The 18,890-nt window shown below is 44.0% G+C and overlaps 1 protein-coding gene across 1 annotated transcript; it reads left to right on the forward strand.

Annotated features, from left to right (window-relative positions):
* Positions 1-3,960: 3,960 nt before the first annotated feature.
* On the forward strand, positions 3,961-11,259 carry LOC121542987 (cation-dependent mannose-6-phosphate receptor). Its single transcript, XM_041852654.1, has 7 exons — positions 3,961-4,300; positions 5,623-5,801; positions 6,149-6,315; positions 6,498-6,607; positions 6,815-6,945; positions 7,366-7,492; positions 8,874-11,259. Exons 1-7 carry the CDS (start codon positions 4,295-4,297, stop codon positions 8,994-8,996), a joined length of 843 nt encoding a protein of 280 aa, XP_041708588.1. The 5' UTR covers positions 3,961-4,294; the 3' UTR covers positions 8,997-11,259.
* Positions 11,260-18,890: the final 7,631 nt, after the last annotated feature.

Here is an 18,890-nt window from a genome sequence, read left to right on the forward strand (position 1 = left end):
CAAGCCAACCGTCACCGGTCCCAGGCTCCCGGTTACTCTCCTGGTCAAGAGGTATGGCTGAAGTCACGGGACCTTCCATTGAAGGTGGAGTCGAAGAAGATGGTGCCTCGCTTTTATAGGGACCGTTCAAGATACTGTCTATTGTTAACCCCTGCGCGGTTAAGCTACAGCTTCCTGCCTCCCCTACGGGTTCATTCCACCTTTCATGTTTCCCAGATTAAGCCTGTGTCGGTTAGCCCTTTGTGCCCGCCCTCTCGTCCCCCTCCTCCGCCCAAGATCGTGGGTGGGGGGTCCGGTCTACACTGTCCGGCGACTTCTGGATGTTCGCCGCCGGGGTCGTGGTTTCCAGTACCTGGTGGATTGGGAGGGTTATGGTCCTGAGGAACGTTCCTGGGTGCCCAGGAGCTTCATTGTGGATCCTGCTCTGGTTCGTGAGTTTCATAGGTTACATCCTGATAAACCCTGTCGGCCGCCAGGTGGCGTCCGTAGAGGGGGTACTGTTAGGCCTACTGCTGCTAGGTAGCTCTCTCTCTGCTCTCCTCCCTCTGTCTGTCCTTGATTGCAGGAGTGAAGTCTGGTGTGCGGGAGTCAGGGTTCCAGCTGCAGCTCATTCACCATAATCACCTCAGCCTTTAAGACCCGGTCAAACTTTCCACTCATCGTCAGATCATAGTCAAGACAACCATGTTAGTCTCGCTGCCGACTCAACCTGTCTGTTTTCGCTCTTGTGTTTTTTGGACTGTTTATTTACTTTTTCTCCTGTGCCACAGATATTTGGAACCTGACTCCTGCCTACGCTTCACTCCTGCCACCACCATCCTGCTCTCCACTATCGGGCCTCTCCTTTGGACTCACCACGGACACTAGGACATTACGGTACCACACCTGCCCTGACCTGGATCTGTACCCTCCCTGTAACCTGGACTTGCTCTTCCCCATTTATTGGAAACCTGGACTATTGAACATTATAATAAACCTGTTAAAACTTCTCTGGCTTGGTGTACTTGTCTGCATTTGGGTTCTATCCAGTTAAATCATAACAGGGTTAGGAGCTAGGGTTAGTTTTAGGGTTAGGGTTAGGAGCTATGGTTATGTTTAGGGTTAGGGTTAAGGTTAAGGTTAGGTTTTTGGGTTGAGGTTAGGGTTAGGGTTGAGGTTAGGGTTAAGGGTAAGAGTATGGGTTAGGGTTAGGGTTAGAGGTTAGGGAAAATAGGATTTTGAATGGGACTGAATTGTGTGTCCCCACAAGGTTAGCTGTACAAGACTATATGAGTGCACTTCTTTGAAATGGAAAAGCATTGCAGTAGATATTGATAAAGTAGAACATCAAGACGAAGCAGCTGCTTTACATTTTAGTCATTTATCAGACGCTCTTATCCAGAGCGACTTACAGTTAGTGAGTGCATACATATATTTTTTTTTTCATACTTTACAAGTGGGATGCACTGTTGAGCGCTACATCCCGAGGGGTTCGTGCTGATTGTACGGAGATTGTGACAGCCGGTTAAATGGCGTCCCTTGACAAGGCAAGAACAAGAAGTGCAGTATTATCACATTTTATTTGTCACATGCGCCGAATACAACAGATGTAGACCTTACTGTGAAATGCTTACTTACAAGCCCTTAACCAACAATGCAGTTCAAGAAATAGAGTTAAGAAAATATTTACTAAATAAACTAAAGTAAAAAACAAAAATGTGTACATGTAGGTAGGGATAAAATGACTATGCATAGATATATGTAAATGTAAATAGTCCGGGTGGCCATTTGATTAATTGTTCAGCAGTCTTATAGCTTCGGGGTAGAAGCTGTTAAGGAGCCTTTTGGACCTAGACTTGGCGCTCCAGTACCATTTGCCGTGCGGTAGCAGAGAGAACAGTCTATGACTTGGGTGACTGGAGTCTTTGACAATTTTTTGGGCCTTCCTCTGACACCGCCTAGTATATAGGTCCTGTATGGCAGGAAGCTTGGCCCCAGTGATGTATTGGGCCGTACGCATTACCCTCTGTAGCGCCTTACGGTCGGATGCCGAGCAGTTGCCATACCAGGCGGTGATGCAACCGGTCAGGATGCTCTCGATGGTGCAGCTGTAGAACTTTTTGAGGATCTGGGGACCCATGCAAAATCTTTTCAGTCTCCTGAGGGGGAAAAGGTGGTCTCTGACCTCCTCCCTATAGGCTGTCTCATCGTTGTCGGTGATCAAGCCTACGACTGTTGTGTCGTCAGTAAACTTAATGATGGTGTTGGCCACACAGTCGTGGGTGAACAGGGAGTACAGGAGGGGACTAAGCACACACCCCTGAGGCGCCTCAGTGTTGAGGATCAGCGTGGCAGATGGGTTGTTGTCTACCCTTACCACACTATGGTGTTAAACGCTGAGCTGTAGTCAATGAACAGCATTCTCACATAGGTGTTCCTTTTGTCCAGGTGGGAAAGGGCAGTGTGGAGTGCGATTGAGATTGCGTCATCATAAGGAGACTTATACTTGGAATACGAAGGAGGAATGGAGGGAAAAAGAGAGGCAGAGTAGGTCTAAGAGAGAGAGGGAGGAAGAAGGTGAGCTTGAGTCATTTAAAAATGGCGGGAAAAGGGAGATGGTTTGTTAAAGAAGAATGGTAGAAGGTGTAAGCAGAGTGAGTTGAAGACAGGAGGAGAAATAGAAGTGAATGAGGGCGAAGTATCGGAGGTGATAGGTGTGGTGAAGTTCTCGGAGCGCGAAGCTTGCACCGAGGGTCAGGATAAAGATGAGTCTGTGACAGTAGGAGTGATGTTTTTGGAAAAATTGGACCCTTGCCTTTTGGCTGATCCATTTGTGGTTTCAGGGTGGGTGAAAACAGAGTTGGGTGCTGTGAAATCGGTGAGGGTAACCAGAAGTGGCCTGGTGATAATTGTTTGTGTTTCTGCTGGTCAGAGGGAGCAGGCGCTCCGTGTTAAACTAATGGGGGCAAGAGATGTGAATTGTTTTGCTCTCAAGAAAAGGGCGCCATTGAAAGGAGTGATTACTGGGGTAGCGGTAAATGTGAAAGCTGACCAACTGAAGGGGAAGATTCCCGGTGTTTGTGATGCTCGTTGTTAGGTGGGGGTGTGAGTGGTGAAACCGAAGAGTCATTGTCTGTTCTTTTGAGTTTTGATGTTGAGTCTTTGCCCGACAAAGTGATGTTAGGATATATAAGTTATTCTGTACGAGCTTTTGTGCCAAATACATTACGTTGTTACAGGAGTCAAGCTTATGGGCTTGTGGCAGCAGTGAGTAGGAGGGAGGTTCCTAGGTGTGAGAAGTGTGCAGAAGGGCATGAGACAAAGGAATGTGTAGCATTGGGGAAAGTAGTGGTATGTGTTAATTGTAGGGGTGCCCATGGGGCTGGGGATCAGAAATGTCCCGTGCGAGAGAGGCAGGTTGAGGTTTCCAGGGTTAGAGTAGTGCAGAAGTTGTCATATGCTGAGGCAGTGAAGAAAGTAGAAGAAGATGGGTCAAGGGGGAGGGATCCTGAGAGGAGTGGTGTGAGTAGTAGATCTGTACCAGTACAGAGGGATAAACCAACAAGTGATATATGTTTCAGTAAGATTGGATTTTTGACATTTATAGCAATAACTATCAACTGTACTGCAGTGATGGAACGTAAGTTGCAGAAAATAGAGGTTGTGGTGGCAGCTGCAGAGGTATTTGGGTGTGCAAGATTTGATGTCAGAAGAGTTACAGGGTGTGTTAAGTGGTGGTGTCCCATCCTTTCAGGCTGTTGGCCTGAAGTAGGACTAAATAGATTTAAATAGTGGAGTATGGTTATATTTATTATCATTTTATTGTTTAGTGAGTGTAGTGTTATTTTAAGCAACGTATAAGGGAGTTATACTCTAGTCTAGTAGGTGGCGGTAATGCAACATTTATTGGATGCCAACCACCGTTAAACCTCATCGAAGGAGAGGAACAGGGTTGTGAAGAATCAACTAGTTCCGCTTGTTACAACTAGTCACATGCGTTTCCTTGTTTAGTGCCACTTCCGCATCTGACATAAAGTAACTCTAGACGCTGTATAATGATTTTATAGCATAAATCGTTTCTATTAAAGTACATTTTAAAGCGGACTGTTAACGAACATGGGTTTGTGATTGTGCGTGATCGAATTTGATTACCAGGTGTTAGTCTGTTGCATTTGCAAGACAAAACGCGACACAGTGTCCCATTTAGCTAGCTTAGCTTGCTTTTGCTAGCTACTTGATCAGCTAGACTGTAGCCACTTCAACCTACACTATTCATTGGCTACACTAACGGAATAGCTGGTTACATCTTTTCAGAATGAAGGTATGTCTAAAAGTTGTTACTGTTCCAGTATCAGCCGAGGCGAGGGGTGTATTCGGGATGCGTAACGTTCTAAAACGTTTCAAAAGTTGCATGACAGATGCTTTGTTAATTACCGCTATCATCCATTTTGCTATGATTTACGGCATCTACCACTGTGTTTATGTCAAACTAGTTTCTGTAATTTATGTTCGACAGTTTTGCCTTGAGCGCTCACGGAACGTTGCAGCAACCATCCTGAATGCAACTTAGGTCAGGGGTGTGCAAGTCAAGATGGTGGGATAGTTTCATTTCCTCCTGCAAACAGAAATGTTATGCCGCGTTCATAACAACTGTGAACTCGGAAATCTCCGACGTCGAGTGTTAAAGACAACTGGGAACTCAGGGGAAAAAAGAGCCCCGATGTTTTATTTATTTTTTAAACTGACCTCCAACTCGTAATTCCAATTTGGGAACTATAACCAGGGCCTCTTTCTAGAGCTCCAAGCTGAAGATCACTGACGTTATGATTTGATCTACTATTTTTCGGAGTTCCCAATTGTCTGGAACGCACCATTATTGTAAGCAGCTTAGCTGCGTCATTTTAGTTTTGTCTTGGCAGGCCTACTTGCTCATGAGATGTATCATGTCTTAGGAATCACAGAAATAGTGACAGAGTGTACAAAACATTAGGAACACCTTCCTAAAACTGAGTTTTGCCCTCAGAACTGCCTAAATTCGTTGGGACTCTACAAGATGTCGAAAGTGTTCCACAGGGATGCTGGCCCATGTTGACTCTCAATGCTTCCCACAGTTGTGTCAAGTTGGCTGGATGTCCTTTGGGTGATAAACCCTTCTTTATACACACAGGAAACTGTTGAGTGTGAAAAACCCAGCAGCGTTGCTGTTGGGCACCTACTACCATACCCCCTTCAAAGGCACTTAAATATTTTGTCTTAGCCATTCAGTCTCTGAATGGCACACACATACAATCCATGTGCTTAAAAATCCTTCTTTAACCTGTCTTATCCTCTTCATCTATATTGATTGAAGTGGATTTATCAGGTGACATCAATAAGGGATCATAGCTTTCACCTGGTCAGTCTCATGGAAAGAGCAAGTGTTCCTAATGTTTTGTACCATCATTGTAAATATCACAAGGAAGGTGTTTTTTCTCAGTAGTCCTACTACAACATTAAAAGTGCAGCACTCATTTACTGCTTTTATCAGTGTCATTGTTTCAAAATGAATTGGTTAGGCAATGAATCAGTCCTGCAGTGAAACAGACCAAATAAGCCTTACTAAGTATAGTATTTTAATCGTGTACGATTATATATTTCCCCCAGGTGTCCATGCCCCCCCCACACACAGCGACGTCTGTGCGTCTGTTAGTTCTGGCTGTTCAGCTGGTCCTGTTGGTGTGTGGAGGCCAGGCCAGTGACGACACCAAGAGGTGTAAGTTGTTCTCTGAGTCCCTGGCAGAACGGAAGGTCCTCAGTCTTCTAGAACCACTCACTAACAAGAAGTAAGGAATTACCGAAATAGAAGAAAACATAGAAATATCTGTGGTATGTCCCATTGCTTTAACAGGTGAGGGGTATCAAAGCAAGTGTTTATCAGCAAAAAAGTAAGACTCCACGCACACTGACGTCAGTTGCTTGGGGAGATGAAATTATACTTTGTCAGCTGTCACGGAAATTAGCTTTGCATGAAGGTGTAAAAAGGGTATTGATCAGCAGTCAGGAGGCCACGTTAAGCTTGGAAACTCCCTTAGTTTTCCAGAGTGTGTTCATTTTAGTCTACTTCACATGTAACACTTATACAAGGTAACGTTAGCTCACTGTTTTTTGTTCACGGTTCCCTTGGTTACAGTTTCTCGGTGGAGACGAAAAGCGGCAAGGAGAGCTACACGTACCAGTTCCAGGTGTGTGGGGATGCGGGGAAAACGGTAGGAGCGGGACTCGTTCAGATCGACCAGACCGGGAAAGAAAGTGAGAAAGTGCTTGGCCTGTACAATGCAACACAGGCTATCGGAGGAAGTAAGAATGTCCGTGTTCTTTATCTTTTCCTTTGAAAAAGTCATGTGACAGTCGTATCAGTATGTTACGGTATGTTCTAGTATCTCTGTAAGTCTGCTGTAGCATGACCAGATATAGTGATGCCCTTTCTCTCTTCCCTTCATTGCTCTCGCTCGCTCTCTGCTACCCATCACCCCCTACAGGTGACTGGGTGATGCTGATCTACAGCAACGGCACCAAGTATGACGGCCACTGTTCCAAGGAGATGAGGAAAGCCATCGTCATGATCTCCTGCAACAGAGGAGTGGAAATGGTGAGAGAGGGAAGGGAGGGTTTGGGCCGTATTCTTCAATGTCTATAGATCATTGTGGTGTGATGATTTGACATGCCTATCTCGCTTTCTCCCTGTCACGAACTGATGCACACCTCTCTACATCCCCTCCTTTCATCCTCCCTCTTCCTCAAACCTCTGTCTTCCTCTCTTTCTTTCTCTCACTCTCCCCATTTACCTCTATCTTAGGGGAAGCTGGAAGTGGTGTTGGAGGAGAGGGAGAGAGAGAGGGACTGTTTCTATCTGTTTGAACTGGACTCCAGTGCTGTCTGTCCCGCTCTGCCATCCCAGCTCAGTGCAGGCTCCATAATACTCATAATGTTAGTACTAAGATTATGCACCCTTCCTGATTACACACACTCATTTGACTACAAAAATACTCACACACTTATCCCCAACCCGCTGGCTTGCACACAGGGCAGCAACAAAGGCTCTCCATTTCTGGCTCTCCAACACAAATACTCAATACCCTATGAAATGGACTTGTCATTCGCTCACAACAAACAAAGCTACAAGACCAAGCAAAACTGAACGGAGAAATGAATGGTCATATTTACATATTTATTGGTATTCATTATGATAATGGTCTCTTATTTCCTCAACGCTTAACACAGCAGAACACCAGAATAATTATCACTGTGAATCATTGTGATGTTTGTTCATGTGTCAATGAATGGGATGGGTTTCCAACAGGAGATTTGACCCAGTAATATTTGTTCATTCATTCCTCTCTACCCCAGTGGGTTCGTCCTCTTGTCACTGTACCTCATTTGTGGATTCCTCTACCAGCGGTTGATTGTCGGGGCGAAAGGGTTGCAGCAGTTCCCCAATTATGTCTTCTGGACGCAGGTTGGCAACCTGGCAGCGGTGAGTGTTTGTAGAGGTCACAACACTGTCTCACGTCAGACGGCGTCACTCCTACGTGAAGCTCGTCCCTCAAAAGATCTGTCTTGTGGGACGTGGACCTCATCTAAAAAAAATCTAGATTTTCCTAATCTGCCTAACACTAGTTCCTAATTCTGAAAATCACTCCTCTCTTGGTAGCTATGACACACTGGCTACTACGGCAAATCATGCTCGATCAGCTGAGCAAACTTGCTCCAGCTAGCAGCCTAGTGCAAGCTTGTTTGAATGGCCATACAGTAGCTAGTTTGCCAGCTTGTTGATGAAGTACGGCAGCAAAGTTATGGGACTGTTCTTAGAAATTAGCATGTATCTGACTCGGACAGATGGCATTGTGCCTCGCTACTTTGTAACATTTGGCCAACGCGATAATGTCGCAGAGAGCAGTCATCTGTGCTGTAGAACTCGGCGCGCTAATCACGGCAGAACAGATATCATGAAAACTCATTTGTGCGTTAGCTGGAACTTCACTACACTAGCTAGCTAGAGGGAGTATTCAGCATTGAGTGGGTGAACTGGCGTTGTTAGCATCCCTGCCTTTCGTTTCATATGGATTGATTTGAGACTGGTTCAGCCAGAAAGCAGACACGAGCTAGCTAGCAAATGTTTGTGCACATTTCGAATGTAAATACTGATTATACCACCAGAAAATACCGTAGCTAGAGAATTAGGTAGTGAAGACTTGCTCATGAAAAAAACACCAATATTAGCTACAGGTTTATTGTTTTTGGTATGTTTAACTCTGACTCTTTTGAGGATGAAAGGGGGTTTAGTGGACAATGTCACCTTGGTAACATTTTCGAACTTCTTTCTAGCTATGCGATGAGTGTTTGCGAGTTGTCAGATAGATCGGTGCAGATGGCTGTTGCGCTATCTGACGTGAGACAATGGACGTCATATATCTCTGGGCCAATCCCAAACCAAACCCTATCCCCTACGAGTGTTTAGGTCAGAAGAGGGTATATGGGTTGATTTTGGGATTCAGTGTCTGTGTTGGAGGGTATATGGGTTGATTTGGTATTCAGTGTCTATTGAATGAGGGTATATGGGTTGATTTGGGATTCAGGGTCTATGTTGAAGGAGGGTATATGGGTTGATTTGGGATTCAGGGTCTATGTTGAAGGAGGGTATATGGGTTGATTTGGGATTCAGGGTCTATGTTGAAGGAGGGTATATGGGTTGATTTTTGGATTCTATGTCGGAGGAGGGTATATGGGTTGATTTGGGATTCAGTGTGTATGTTGAAGGCCACATTTATGCATTACTTTAGGGCACTTAGCTCTTCTGTGAGGGCTGGGATTGGCTAGACAGTCATAACTCTCTTCTCACTCTCTCTCACCCTCAGGATGGATGTAATTTCGTGTGTAGGACACAGGGCCCCGAAGAGGAACCTCCCACATACAGGGGCGTGTCCACAGAGCCAGAGGAGGAGCCAGAAGAGAGGGATGACCACTTGCTTCCCATGTGATCTGATGACGTCAGTAGTGGGAGGGATCTATCCCGTGTGACGCTTTGGATAGATATTGCCCTTACGCACAGATCTAGGATCATCACTTACTCTCTCCAAATCCGGAGAAACATAAAACTGACCTCAGTTCAGTGTCTAGGCGCAACTTCATCCTAGTTCGTTTTGACAGTTTCAGGGACCGAGTTTAGAGGTGGGCACACCAGTTTATGGAAGGTTGGAAGATCTGTCTGTGACATCTGACTCCCAAACACTTAGTTCATTATATTAGATGATAAGTCACCTCCCCTGGTTTGCATGGCCCAGGCGTCATTATTTGGAGGTGGCAACAAAAACCTCGATACACTTTTTTTCCTTTCATGAACTGGAGTGGCCACCTCTGGATGGAGCGTGATGTCTCAAAAATTCTGTTACATTTGGCACAATACAAGGGTCGTTACTAGTTAACGCAGCCACAAAGTCATGAACCCTGCCTATTTCTAAAATGTATGTTCTTAAAATCTGATTTTAAACCTAACTAACCTTAATCACACTGATAACCTGATGCCTAACCCTGACCTTAAATTTAGACCACAAGCACATTTTTGTTTTCATTAATCTTTATGAAAGAGCCAATTTTGACTTTGGGGCTGTGTTATCTAGTGGAAACCGAAAGGCCTTTCTACATGACTGACATATGTTAGTGTGGACACAATGCATCCATAGGAACCGTTTCTAACACGACTCCCATCCAGTTTGTTTCAGTAGCTGATGGCTGTACTGACTCGTAGGTCACACTTTATATGAAGGTCTGCTTGCTTATACATTGCTTAGAATCCTTTTTACATGGTAATATCACAGTAAGTGAATACATGCAGGCTTGTTATTCACGGTTTATATGCTTACAGGTCATCGTAATAAATGGTTTATACATTTAAAACAGTAACATATATTTACTATTGTTAAGAAAGAAATAAACACAAAATATCACTTAGCCTAAAATGTACGAATGGGTAAAAATATTTAATAACGACCTTCAAATGAAATTGGACCACAATACAGTACAGACACACACATTTACTCCGTGTTGCTATTTTAGAGTAGGATGCTGACTGGGCCTTGACCAAAATGTACTTCTGACCCTTTACACCTTTTCCTTAGCTTTTGAAGAGTAGGGTTGGGACCAATTACATTTTAATTCAGTTCCCATCAGTTCACTTCCTAAGTTGACAAAATTGAAATGGCATTGACCCCAACCATTCCTACTGTTATGTTGCGTTCATAACCGAGTGGGAATGTGATAATTACCAGTTGTGAAGTCGTAAATACCAGTTGGATGCATTCACGTTCTTTAAACTCTTTGAGAAACGCAGATTGGCTAATGGCCAACAAGCGGCATCAACTGTAAATTAAAAGTACAGCTTTCACGCTTGTGAACAAATTAGTGTTCAAAAACCATATTAATAGATTGCTTTTTATAAATAATGTTTTGTTGCATTTAACAGCCAAAAATGCTGTTATCAAGGTAATTTCCTTAGTAGGTGACGTCAGAGGTCACCATGTGGGATAAGTCTGAGCTCAGAGATGATAGACAAGTTTCCCACTAGTAATTACCAGCTGGAGGGGTGTTCAAGTGGATTTTTTCCATCGTATGTGGTAAATACCTCTTTCCCACTTGGTTATGATACTGAGGACATTTATTATGATTTTGTAATATAATGCTGTGATTGAACAGGACCTTCATAAGGCAACAGAAGGCACTTTGCGTTCAACAGTAAAATGGAGGAACAGAAGACATTTATATAATCATGAAAAATACACATTTATTATGTGCTATCTGTGACGTGGGTGAATATTTTTGTTTGTTTGATTTGTGGTGTTCTTAAAAATAAAAAAGACTTGGCCCATAGCACTCGCTTAGTTCAACCAGGTCCTGAAAGATAGCATTAGTTAGACCTGACCCAGGGCAACAGGCCCCAATGAGACATGGAGAAACGGATCAGAACTAAACCAAATCTGGTTTAGTTTCAATGGATTTGGTCAGTTCTGACTTTGGCTTTAGTTTGTGATGCTATTTGTTCTTACAGAAGAGAGGAAGAGTAAAATAATTTGTTTAGTTTGTTTTTTGCTTTTGCATAAAAATAAAAAAAATGAATAAAGTGTGTTTGATTACAGTTCTGAATCTGTCGTGTATGACAAGTTTGAGTGTGCTGGCGTGTTTGCAGGGGCAATTAACTCCCTAAGCAACACAATGTAAAACATTATAATAAATATATTTTTAAAACAACTGCTCTCTATGTACTGATAAAATATGATTTACAGTGCCTTCGGAAAGTATTCCAACCCCTTGACTTTTCCACATTTTGTTACGTTACAGCCTTATTCTAAAATGGGTTAAATAAAAAAATGTCCTCATCAATCTACACACAATACCCCATAATGACAAAGAAAAAACTGTTTTTTATACATTTTGGCTAATTTATTAAAAATAAAAACAGAAATACCTTATTTACATAATTATTCAAAATTGAGCTCAGGTGCAACCTGTTTCCATTGATCATCCTTGAGATGTTTCTACAACTTGATTGGATTCCACCTGTGGTAAATTCAATTGATTGGACATTATTTGGAAAGGCACACACCTGTCTATATAAGGTCCCACAGTTGACAGTGCAAAAACCAAGCCATGAGGTCGAAGGAATTGTCCGTAGAGCTCCGAGACAGGATTGTGTCGAGGCACAGATCTGGGGAAGGGTTCCAAAACATTTCTGCAGCATTGAAGGTCCCCAAGAACATAGTGGCCTCCATCATTCTTAAATGGAAGAAGTTTGGAACCACCAAGACTCTTCCTAGAGCTGGTTGCCTGGCCAAACAGCAATCGGGGTAGAAGGGCCTTGGTCAGGGAGGTGACCAAGAACCCGATGGTCACTCTGACAGAGCTCCAGAGTTCCTCTGTGGAGATGGGAGAACCTCCCAGAAGGACAACCATCTCTGCAGCACTCCATCAATCAGGCCTTTATGGTAGTTGCCAGACGGAAGCCACTCCTCAGTAAAAGGCACATGACATCCCAAAAGGCACCTAAAGGACTCTCAGACCATGAGAAACAAGATTCTCTGTTCTGATGAAACCAAGATTTAACTCTTTGGCCTGAATTCGAAGCATCACATCTGGAGGAAACCTGGCACCATCCCTACGGTGAAGCATATTGGTGGCAGCATCATACTGTGGGGATGTTTTTCAGCTGAAGGGATTGGGAGACTAGTCAGGATCGAGGGAAAGTACAGAGAGATCCTTGATGAAAACCTGCTCCAGAGCACTCAGAACCTTCGACTGGGGCGAAGGTTCACCTTCCAACAGGACAATGACCCTAAGCAAACAGCCAAGACAATGCAGGAATGGCTTCGGGACAAGTCTGAATGTCCTTGACTGGCCCAGCTAGAGCCCGGACTTGAACCTGATCTAACATCTCTGGAGACCTGAAAATGTTTTGTTCCCTGAGCCACTTAGTTATCACTTTTGCCTTATGGCAAGGTGCTCCATCATGCTGGAAAAGGCATTGTTCGTCACCAAACTGTTCTTGGATGGTTGGGAGAAGTTGCTCTCTGAGAATGTGTTGGTACCATTCTTTATTCATGGCTGTGTTCTTAGGCAAAATGGTGAGTGAGCCCACTCCCTTGGCTGAGAAGCAACCCCACACATGAATGGTCTCAGGATGCTTTACTGTTGGCATGACACAGGACTGATGGTAGCGCTCACCTTATCTTCTCCGGACAAGCTTTTTTCTGGATGCCCCAAACAATCGGAAAGGGGATTCATCAGAGAAAATGACTTTATCCCAGTCCTCAGCAGTCCAATCCCTGTACCTTTTGCAGAATATCAGTCTGTCCCTGATGTTTTTCCTGGAGATAAGTGGCTTCCTCGCTGCCCTTCTTGACACCAGGCCATCCTCCAAAAGTCTTTGCCTCACTGTGCGTGCAGATGCACTCACACCTGCCTGCTGCCATTCCTGAGCAAGCTCTGCACTGGTGGTGCCCCAATCCCGCAGCTGAATCAACTTTAGGAGACGGTCCTGGCGCTTGCTGGACTTTCTTGGGCGCCCTGAAGCCTTCTTCACAACAATTTAACCTCTCTCCTTGAAGTTCTAAATGGTTGATTTAGGTGCAATCTTACTAGCAGCAATATCCTTGCCTGTGAAGCCATTTTTGTGCAAAGCAATGATGGCGGCACGTGTTTCCTTGCAGGTAACCATGGTTAACAAATGAAGAACAATGACTTCAAGCACCACCCTCCTTTTAAAGCTTCCAGTCTGTTATTCTAACTCAATCAGCATGATAGAGTGATCTCCAGCCTTGTCCTCGTCAACACTCTCACCTGTGTTAACAAAATCATCACTGACATGATGTCAGCTGGTCCTTTTGTGGCAGGGCTGAAATGCAGTGGAATTTTTGGGGGGGATTAAGTTCATTTTCATGGCAAAGAGGGACTTTGCAATTAATTGCAATTCATCTGATCACTCTTCATAACATTCTGGAGTATATGCAAATTGCCATCATAAAAACTGAAGCAGCAGACTGTGAAAATTAATATTTGTGTCATTCTCAACTTTTGACCACGACTGTAGATACTTTAAAAAAAGAACTAAATTATTAAGATTTTTTCTTTCCAGTATAATAAGTCATAGACTAGACATAATCATACAACCTAATTAATAATAAAAATCACAGTTATGGAGGTTGAGTTTCCCTCTGGAAGATGAGGTTGAGGAGGGCTAAGTAGCAAGCCAACACCTCCACCTGGAGTAGGGCCCTCAGCTTGTCTATCTCAGCCTGGACAGAGGGCTCTATCTGCAGGTAACTCCAGTGGAAGTCCCTGGGAGGTTTCCCTCCCTGGTGGTAGTGTCTCACAATCATCACTGCTCTCTTAATCTGAGAACACTTTTCCTCCTCCCCCTCCCTATTCAGAATGTACATGTAGGTCTGGACCTGGTAGCTGTACTCATGTGTTTTGTTTATTTCCGCATGGTTACTGTTGGGGATTTTAGTGAACAGTTTCCCAACCATGTCGCCGGTAGTGCTTTTGCATTCAATCACAAGCCGCTCACATTTCCTCTTGTCAGTGGCCTTTCCGTTTTTTCCAGAATTGTCAGTCTGGATTTGGGCCAGGAAGTCCAACTTTCCACTGATGAATCCATACTCCACCTTGTTGCCTTCGGTGTATGATGCTGTCCTGGTTCCACCTGACCCGCCCTCTCCCAGCTCATGAAAGAACTTGAGCATTTCCAACTCGTCTGCTTTATTCTGGAAGAACATACCGAAACGCTGAGGCCTGTGTGACACTCCGTTCCTCCAGAACCCTGACTCGTCACAATACTCTTTGCTCTCAATGTCTTTCACATTCACTCTGGTTCCTTGAGTCACTATCGAAGACACCTCCCCCACCTCCAGCCTAGCCCAACTCCTGGTGGCAGCAGTGGTGTACATAGCCGGTGTTGAGACCGCTGTATCACCCATGTACCTATTCCTCAGCCTGAACTCTCGGCCTGTGTTGGTCTTGTTCCCCCTCCAGTGTTTCCTACGCTTTTCTTCATCATCCTCCTGGTCAAAGAAGAGGAGTTTTGTGATTTGAAGGACCTGGCCGTCCCTTTTCATGGCCAGAAAGTGTTTAACCTCCTGGCAGCCCAGTCGAGGAACGGCTTTGAACCGGATGTTAAAGTGTTCCAGGTCTGGGATGATGTTCTGGGCATCCTGGATACTGCTCTCCATGTTAGCCAGCTTAATCACCTGTGGGGTTAGGACACCTTCAGGGAGCCTGACGCTCAGTGATTTCATCAGCTGGAGGTAGTCCTGCTGGGTTAGATGTGAGTCTTCTCCTGGTCTTCCACCAACCACAGCCCTATCTCCTCCTTCAACATCTCCTCTTTGTCCTACCTCATTCTCACCTCCTCCTCCCAATCCAGCTCCCCCTCCACCTCTTACACCCAAACCTCCATTACCTCTCCCACCCACCCCTCTGTTCACTCTTCCTCTCTTCTCTATCTTCAGTTCTACTGGTTCTACATCTCCCTGGCCTAGACCGTCTCTATTTGCAGTCACCCCCCTTCCTCTCCCTGGACCTCCGTCCCTTACTTTAGGTTCTTCTCCTCCATTTCCTATCCCTTCTACCTTTCCATTCTCTCTAACATTTCCTTTTCTATTTGTTCCTTTGACATTCGTGACACTTATAACTGATTTGATTACTTGCTCTGTACTTCCGCCTGCAACTTCCCCCTCTCTATATCTACTCCGTGCTGCTCCTACTCTGCCTCCCCCCTTTCCGACATCGGTCTTTGCACCCTTTCCTCCAATATTTTCCTGACCTAGAGCATAGTTTTCTGCCCTATTCCCCCTCGCTTCTCTTCTCTTTCCCTTACCTGGAGGTCTTAATTCCTCACCTCCTTCGCCACTACCTCCTTTTCCCCTTGTCTGACGCTCCTTCACTACTCTGTTCCCCATTCTTCCTCCTCTGCCAAAGCTACGATCTCATGTTGAAGCCTGTCATGTTGGCCAGAGTTGCGGTCAGAGACTCTAGCCTCTATAGTGGATGGAAAAGGAAAATGAAATGAAAGCCCGGTTTGGTGCTTTGTTAAAGTGACTCACAATCAGGCAAACTTCAAAGTAGAGAAGACTGGGATCTGCCAGCCTGCTATTTCACAATATCCTCTCTCACTCTTGTCAGTTTGTTTTCTCCATGACAGTGGTGTAATCATTGGCATATGCCCAAAAGAGGCAACTCCCAATGTAGGGGGTGAGGACCTATTGATACAATAAATAAATTACATTACATTTTAGTCATTTAGCAGATGCTCTTATCCAGAGCGACTTAATTACATCAAATTTCATCCTTTCTAATAGAAATGCCTCTAATATTAACAACAATCAGTACAAATAAAATAAACACAAAACATGCATCAATCTTTTTCCAGAGCAGTTAAAGATATTGAACGGGCCCCGAAGCAGTTACAAATTCGTAACATATCATACAAATTGGAATTTGTAACCTATCATACGAATTGCAGGAAAAAATATTTTTGCAAGAACTCAAATATCATACGAAATGGATGACGTTCTACACAATTGTGCACGACCCGTTTTGGCTCGTGAGCTCTGCTTTCAAAACTACTGGCTGAAATTATACAAAACCTTTATAACTTATCTGTGATTCTACAACCAATAATTCATAGATAGGCTTACTGTCATTTTTCAAGCGGCTTCATTCAAGTCTTCCAGGCCTTTTATTTGGACCCTTGTTGAGAACAGTAGACATTCTGAAATGTACTACTGTTGATAAGTCTTTGTCAATGGCAGAGTCTGTCTTTGCTTGAGTCTCCACCTTAGTTTCCACTGCTGTGTGCCATACTGAACTGGATTGTCCTGTTTGGTGTGAGAGCACGTCACATGCTCTCTCTCTCTCTGTCATGTCAGTCTTGATTTTGGAGTTGTCTACAGGTGGGCATTAACTTTATAGCATGTGAGTCCTCTCACTCTCTGTCTCTCTAAATTATAAAGATGACAAGTTTTTCCATTTTATTTTGTATAAAATAGCAAAGTAGACATTCTTCTAAATCACTGAAATAGGTAGGCAAAACAATACACTTTACTGACACACAATTATTTAAAAAATAGTGAGTTTCATTGGCTCTCCATAAAATGTACAATGAGCTCAAAGTATTGGGATAGTGAACATGTTGTTGTTATGGCTCTTTACTCCAGAACTTTGGATTTGAAATGATACAATGACTGTGAGGTTAAAGTGCAGACTCTCAGCTTTAATTTGAGGGTATTTGCATCCATATCGGGTGAACCATTCAGAAATTACAGCACTTTTTGTACATAGTCCCCCCATTTTTAGGAGACCAAAAGTATTGGAACAAATTCGCTTATTTGTATATTAAAGTAGTCAAAAGTTTAGTATTTGGTCCAATATTCCTAGCACGAAATGATTACATCAAGCTTGTGACTCTACAAATTTGTTGGATGCATTTGCTGTTTGTTTTGGTTGTGTTTCTGATTATTTTGTGCCCAATAGAAATTAATGGTAAATAATGTATTGTGTCATTTTGGACTCACTTTTATATTAATGTGGATGCTACCATGATTACGGATAGCCCCGTAATTGGAATGGTGTGAGAGGTTAGCATGTCTTGGGGGTATGATATTTGTGCGTCTGGACTATCTGTAATCATGGTAGCATCCACATGAATGTAGAAGTGTTTAGAAAACAACATATTATCTCCTTATTTACAATAAAAGTTACTCCAAATTGACACAACACATTATTTACCATTAATTTCTATTGGGCACATAATAATCTGAAACACAACCAGACAAACAGCAAATGCATCCAACAAGTTTGGAGAGTTACAAGCTTGAAGTAATCTTTGCGTGCTAGGAACGTGGGACCAAATACTAAACTTTTGACTACTTTAATACACATAAGTGAATTTGTCCCAGTACTTTTGTTGCTTCCTGACGGGCCGCCCCCAGGTGGTAAGGGTAGGCAACAACACGGCCTCCATCATTCTTAAATGGAAGAAGTTTGGAAACACCAAGACTCTTCCTAGAGCTGGCCGCCCAGCCAAACTGAGCAATCTAGGGAAAAGAGCCTTGGTCAGGGAGGTGACCATGAACCCGATGGTCACTGTGACAGAGCTCCAGAGTTCCTCTGTGGAGATGGGAGAACCTTCCGGAAGGACAACCATCTCTGCAGCACTCCACCAATCAGGCCTTTATGGTAGAGTGGCCAGACAGAAGCCACTCCTCAGTGAAAGGCACATGACCGCCCGCTTGGAGTTTGCCAAAAGTCACCTAAAGGACTCTCAGACCATGACTGGGGCGACGGTTCACCTTACAACAGGACAACGACTCTAAGTACACAGCCAAGACAACGCAAGAGGGGCTTTGGGACAAGTCTCAATGTCCTTGAGTGGCCCAGCCAGAGCCCGGACTTGAACCCGATCGAACATCTCTGGAGAGACCTGAAAATAGCTGTGCAGCAACGTTCCCCATCCAACCTGACAGAGGTTGAGAGGATCTGCAGAGAAGAATGGGAGAAACTCCCCAAATACAGGTGTACCAAGCATGTAGCATCATACCGAAGAAGACTCAAGGCTGTAATCGCTGCCAAAGGTGCTTCAACAATGTACTGAGTAAAGGGTCTGAATACTTATCTAAATGTGATATTTCCGGGGGGGTTTTGGGGGGCAGGAAAATATTTAAAAAAACGTATAATACCCCATAATGCTTTGTCATTATGGGGTATTGTGTGTAGATTGATGAGGGGGAAAAAACAATTTAATCAATTTTAGAATAAGGCTGGAACGTAACAAAATGTGGGAAAAGTCAAGGGGTCTGAATACTTTCCGAATGCTCCAGAGTTCCTCTGTGGAGATGGGAGAACCTTCAAGAAGGACAACCATCTCTGCAGCACTCCACCAATCAGGCCTTTATGGTAGAGTGGCCAGACAGAAGCCACTCCTCAGTAAAAGGCACATTGGAGGAAGAGGCGAAGCGAGAGGTTTCACGCTCACCAAAATCTGTCCAAAATAAGCTCAATGCGTTTCTATGGTCTTATTTTGACCTAAACTTGTCGTCTTCTTTCCCGCCTTTTGGACAATGACTCTCATTGTTAGAGGCACGAGCATCTCGTTATTATATACTGATCTCTGATATATACCAGGGTCTTTGGTCCAATCCCAACTCGACCCCTAGATCATACATGCACTTGTAGAGATATGAGAGGATTTGACAAGTGTAAGCAATATGGTGAAACTTCTACCTAGACTATCAGAGGGCAATGTGGCGCAAATGCCATATTACTAACACCTGTCAAATAGTCTTAGATCTCCACAAGTGCATGGGGTGTAGGGTCTAGGGGTCGCT

This window comes from Coregonus clupeaformis, unplaced genomic scaffold, assembly GCF_020615455.1.
Source record: "Coregonus clupeaformis isolate EN_2021a unplaced genomic scaffold, ASM2061545v1 scaf1504, whole genome shotgun sequence".
Lineage (NCBI taxonomy): Eukaryota > Metazoa > Chordata > Actinopteri > Salmoniformes > Salmonidae > Coregonus > Coregonus clupeaformis.

Coding starts and splice junctions, on each gene's coding strand:
- LOC121542987 (XM_041852654.1), top strand. Junction 6,316..6,497: donor AACACAGGCTATCGGAGGAA/GTAAGAATGTCC, acceptor CACCCCCTACAG/GTGACTGGGTGATGCTGATC. Junction 6,608..6,814: donor GCAACAGAGGAGTGGAAATG/GTGAGAGAGGGA, acceptor CCTCTATCTTAG/GGGAAGCTGGAAGTGGTGTT.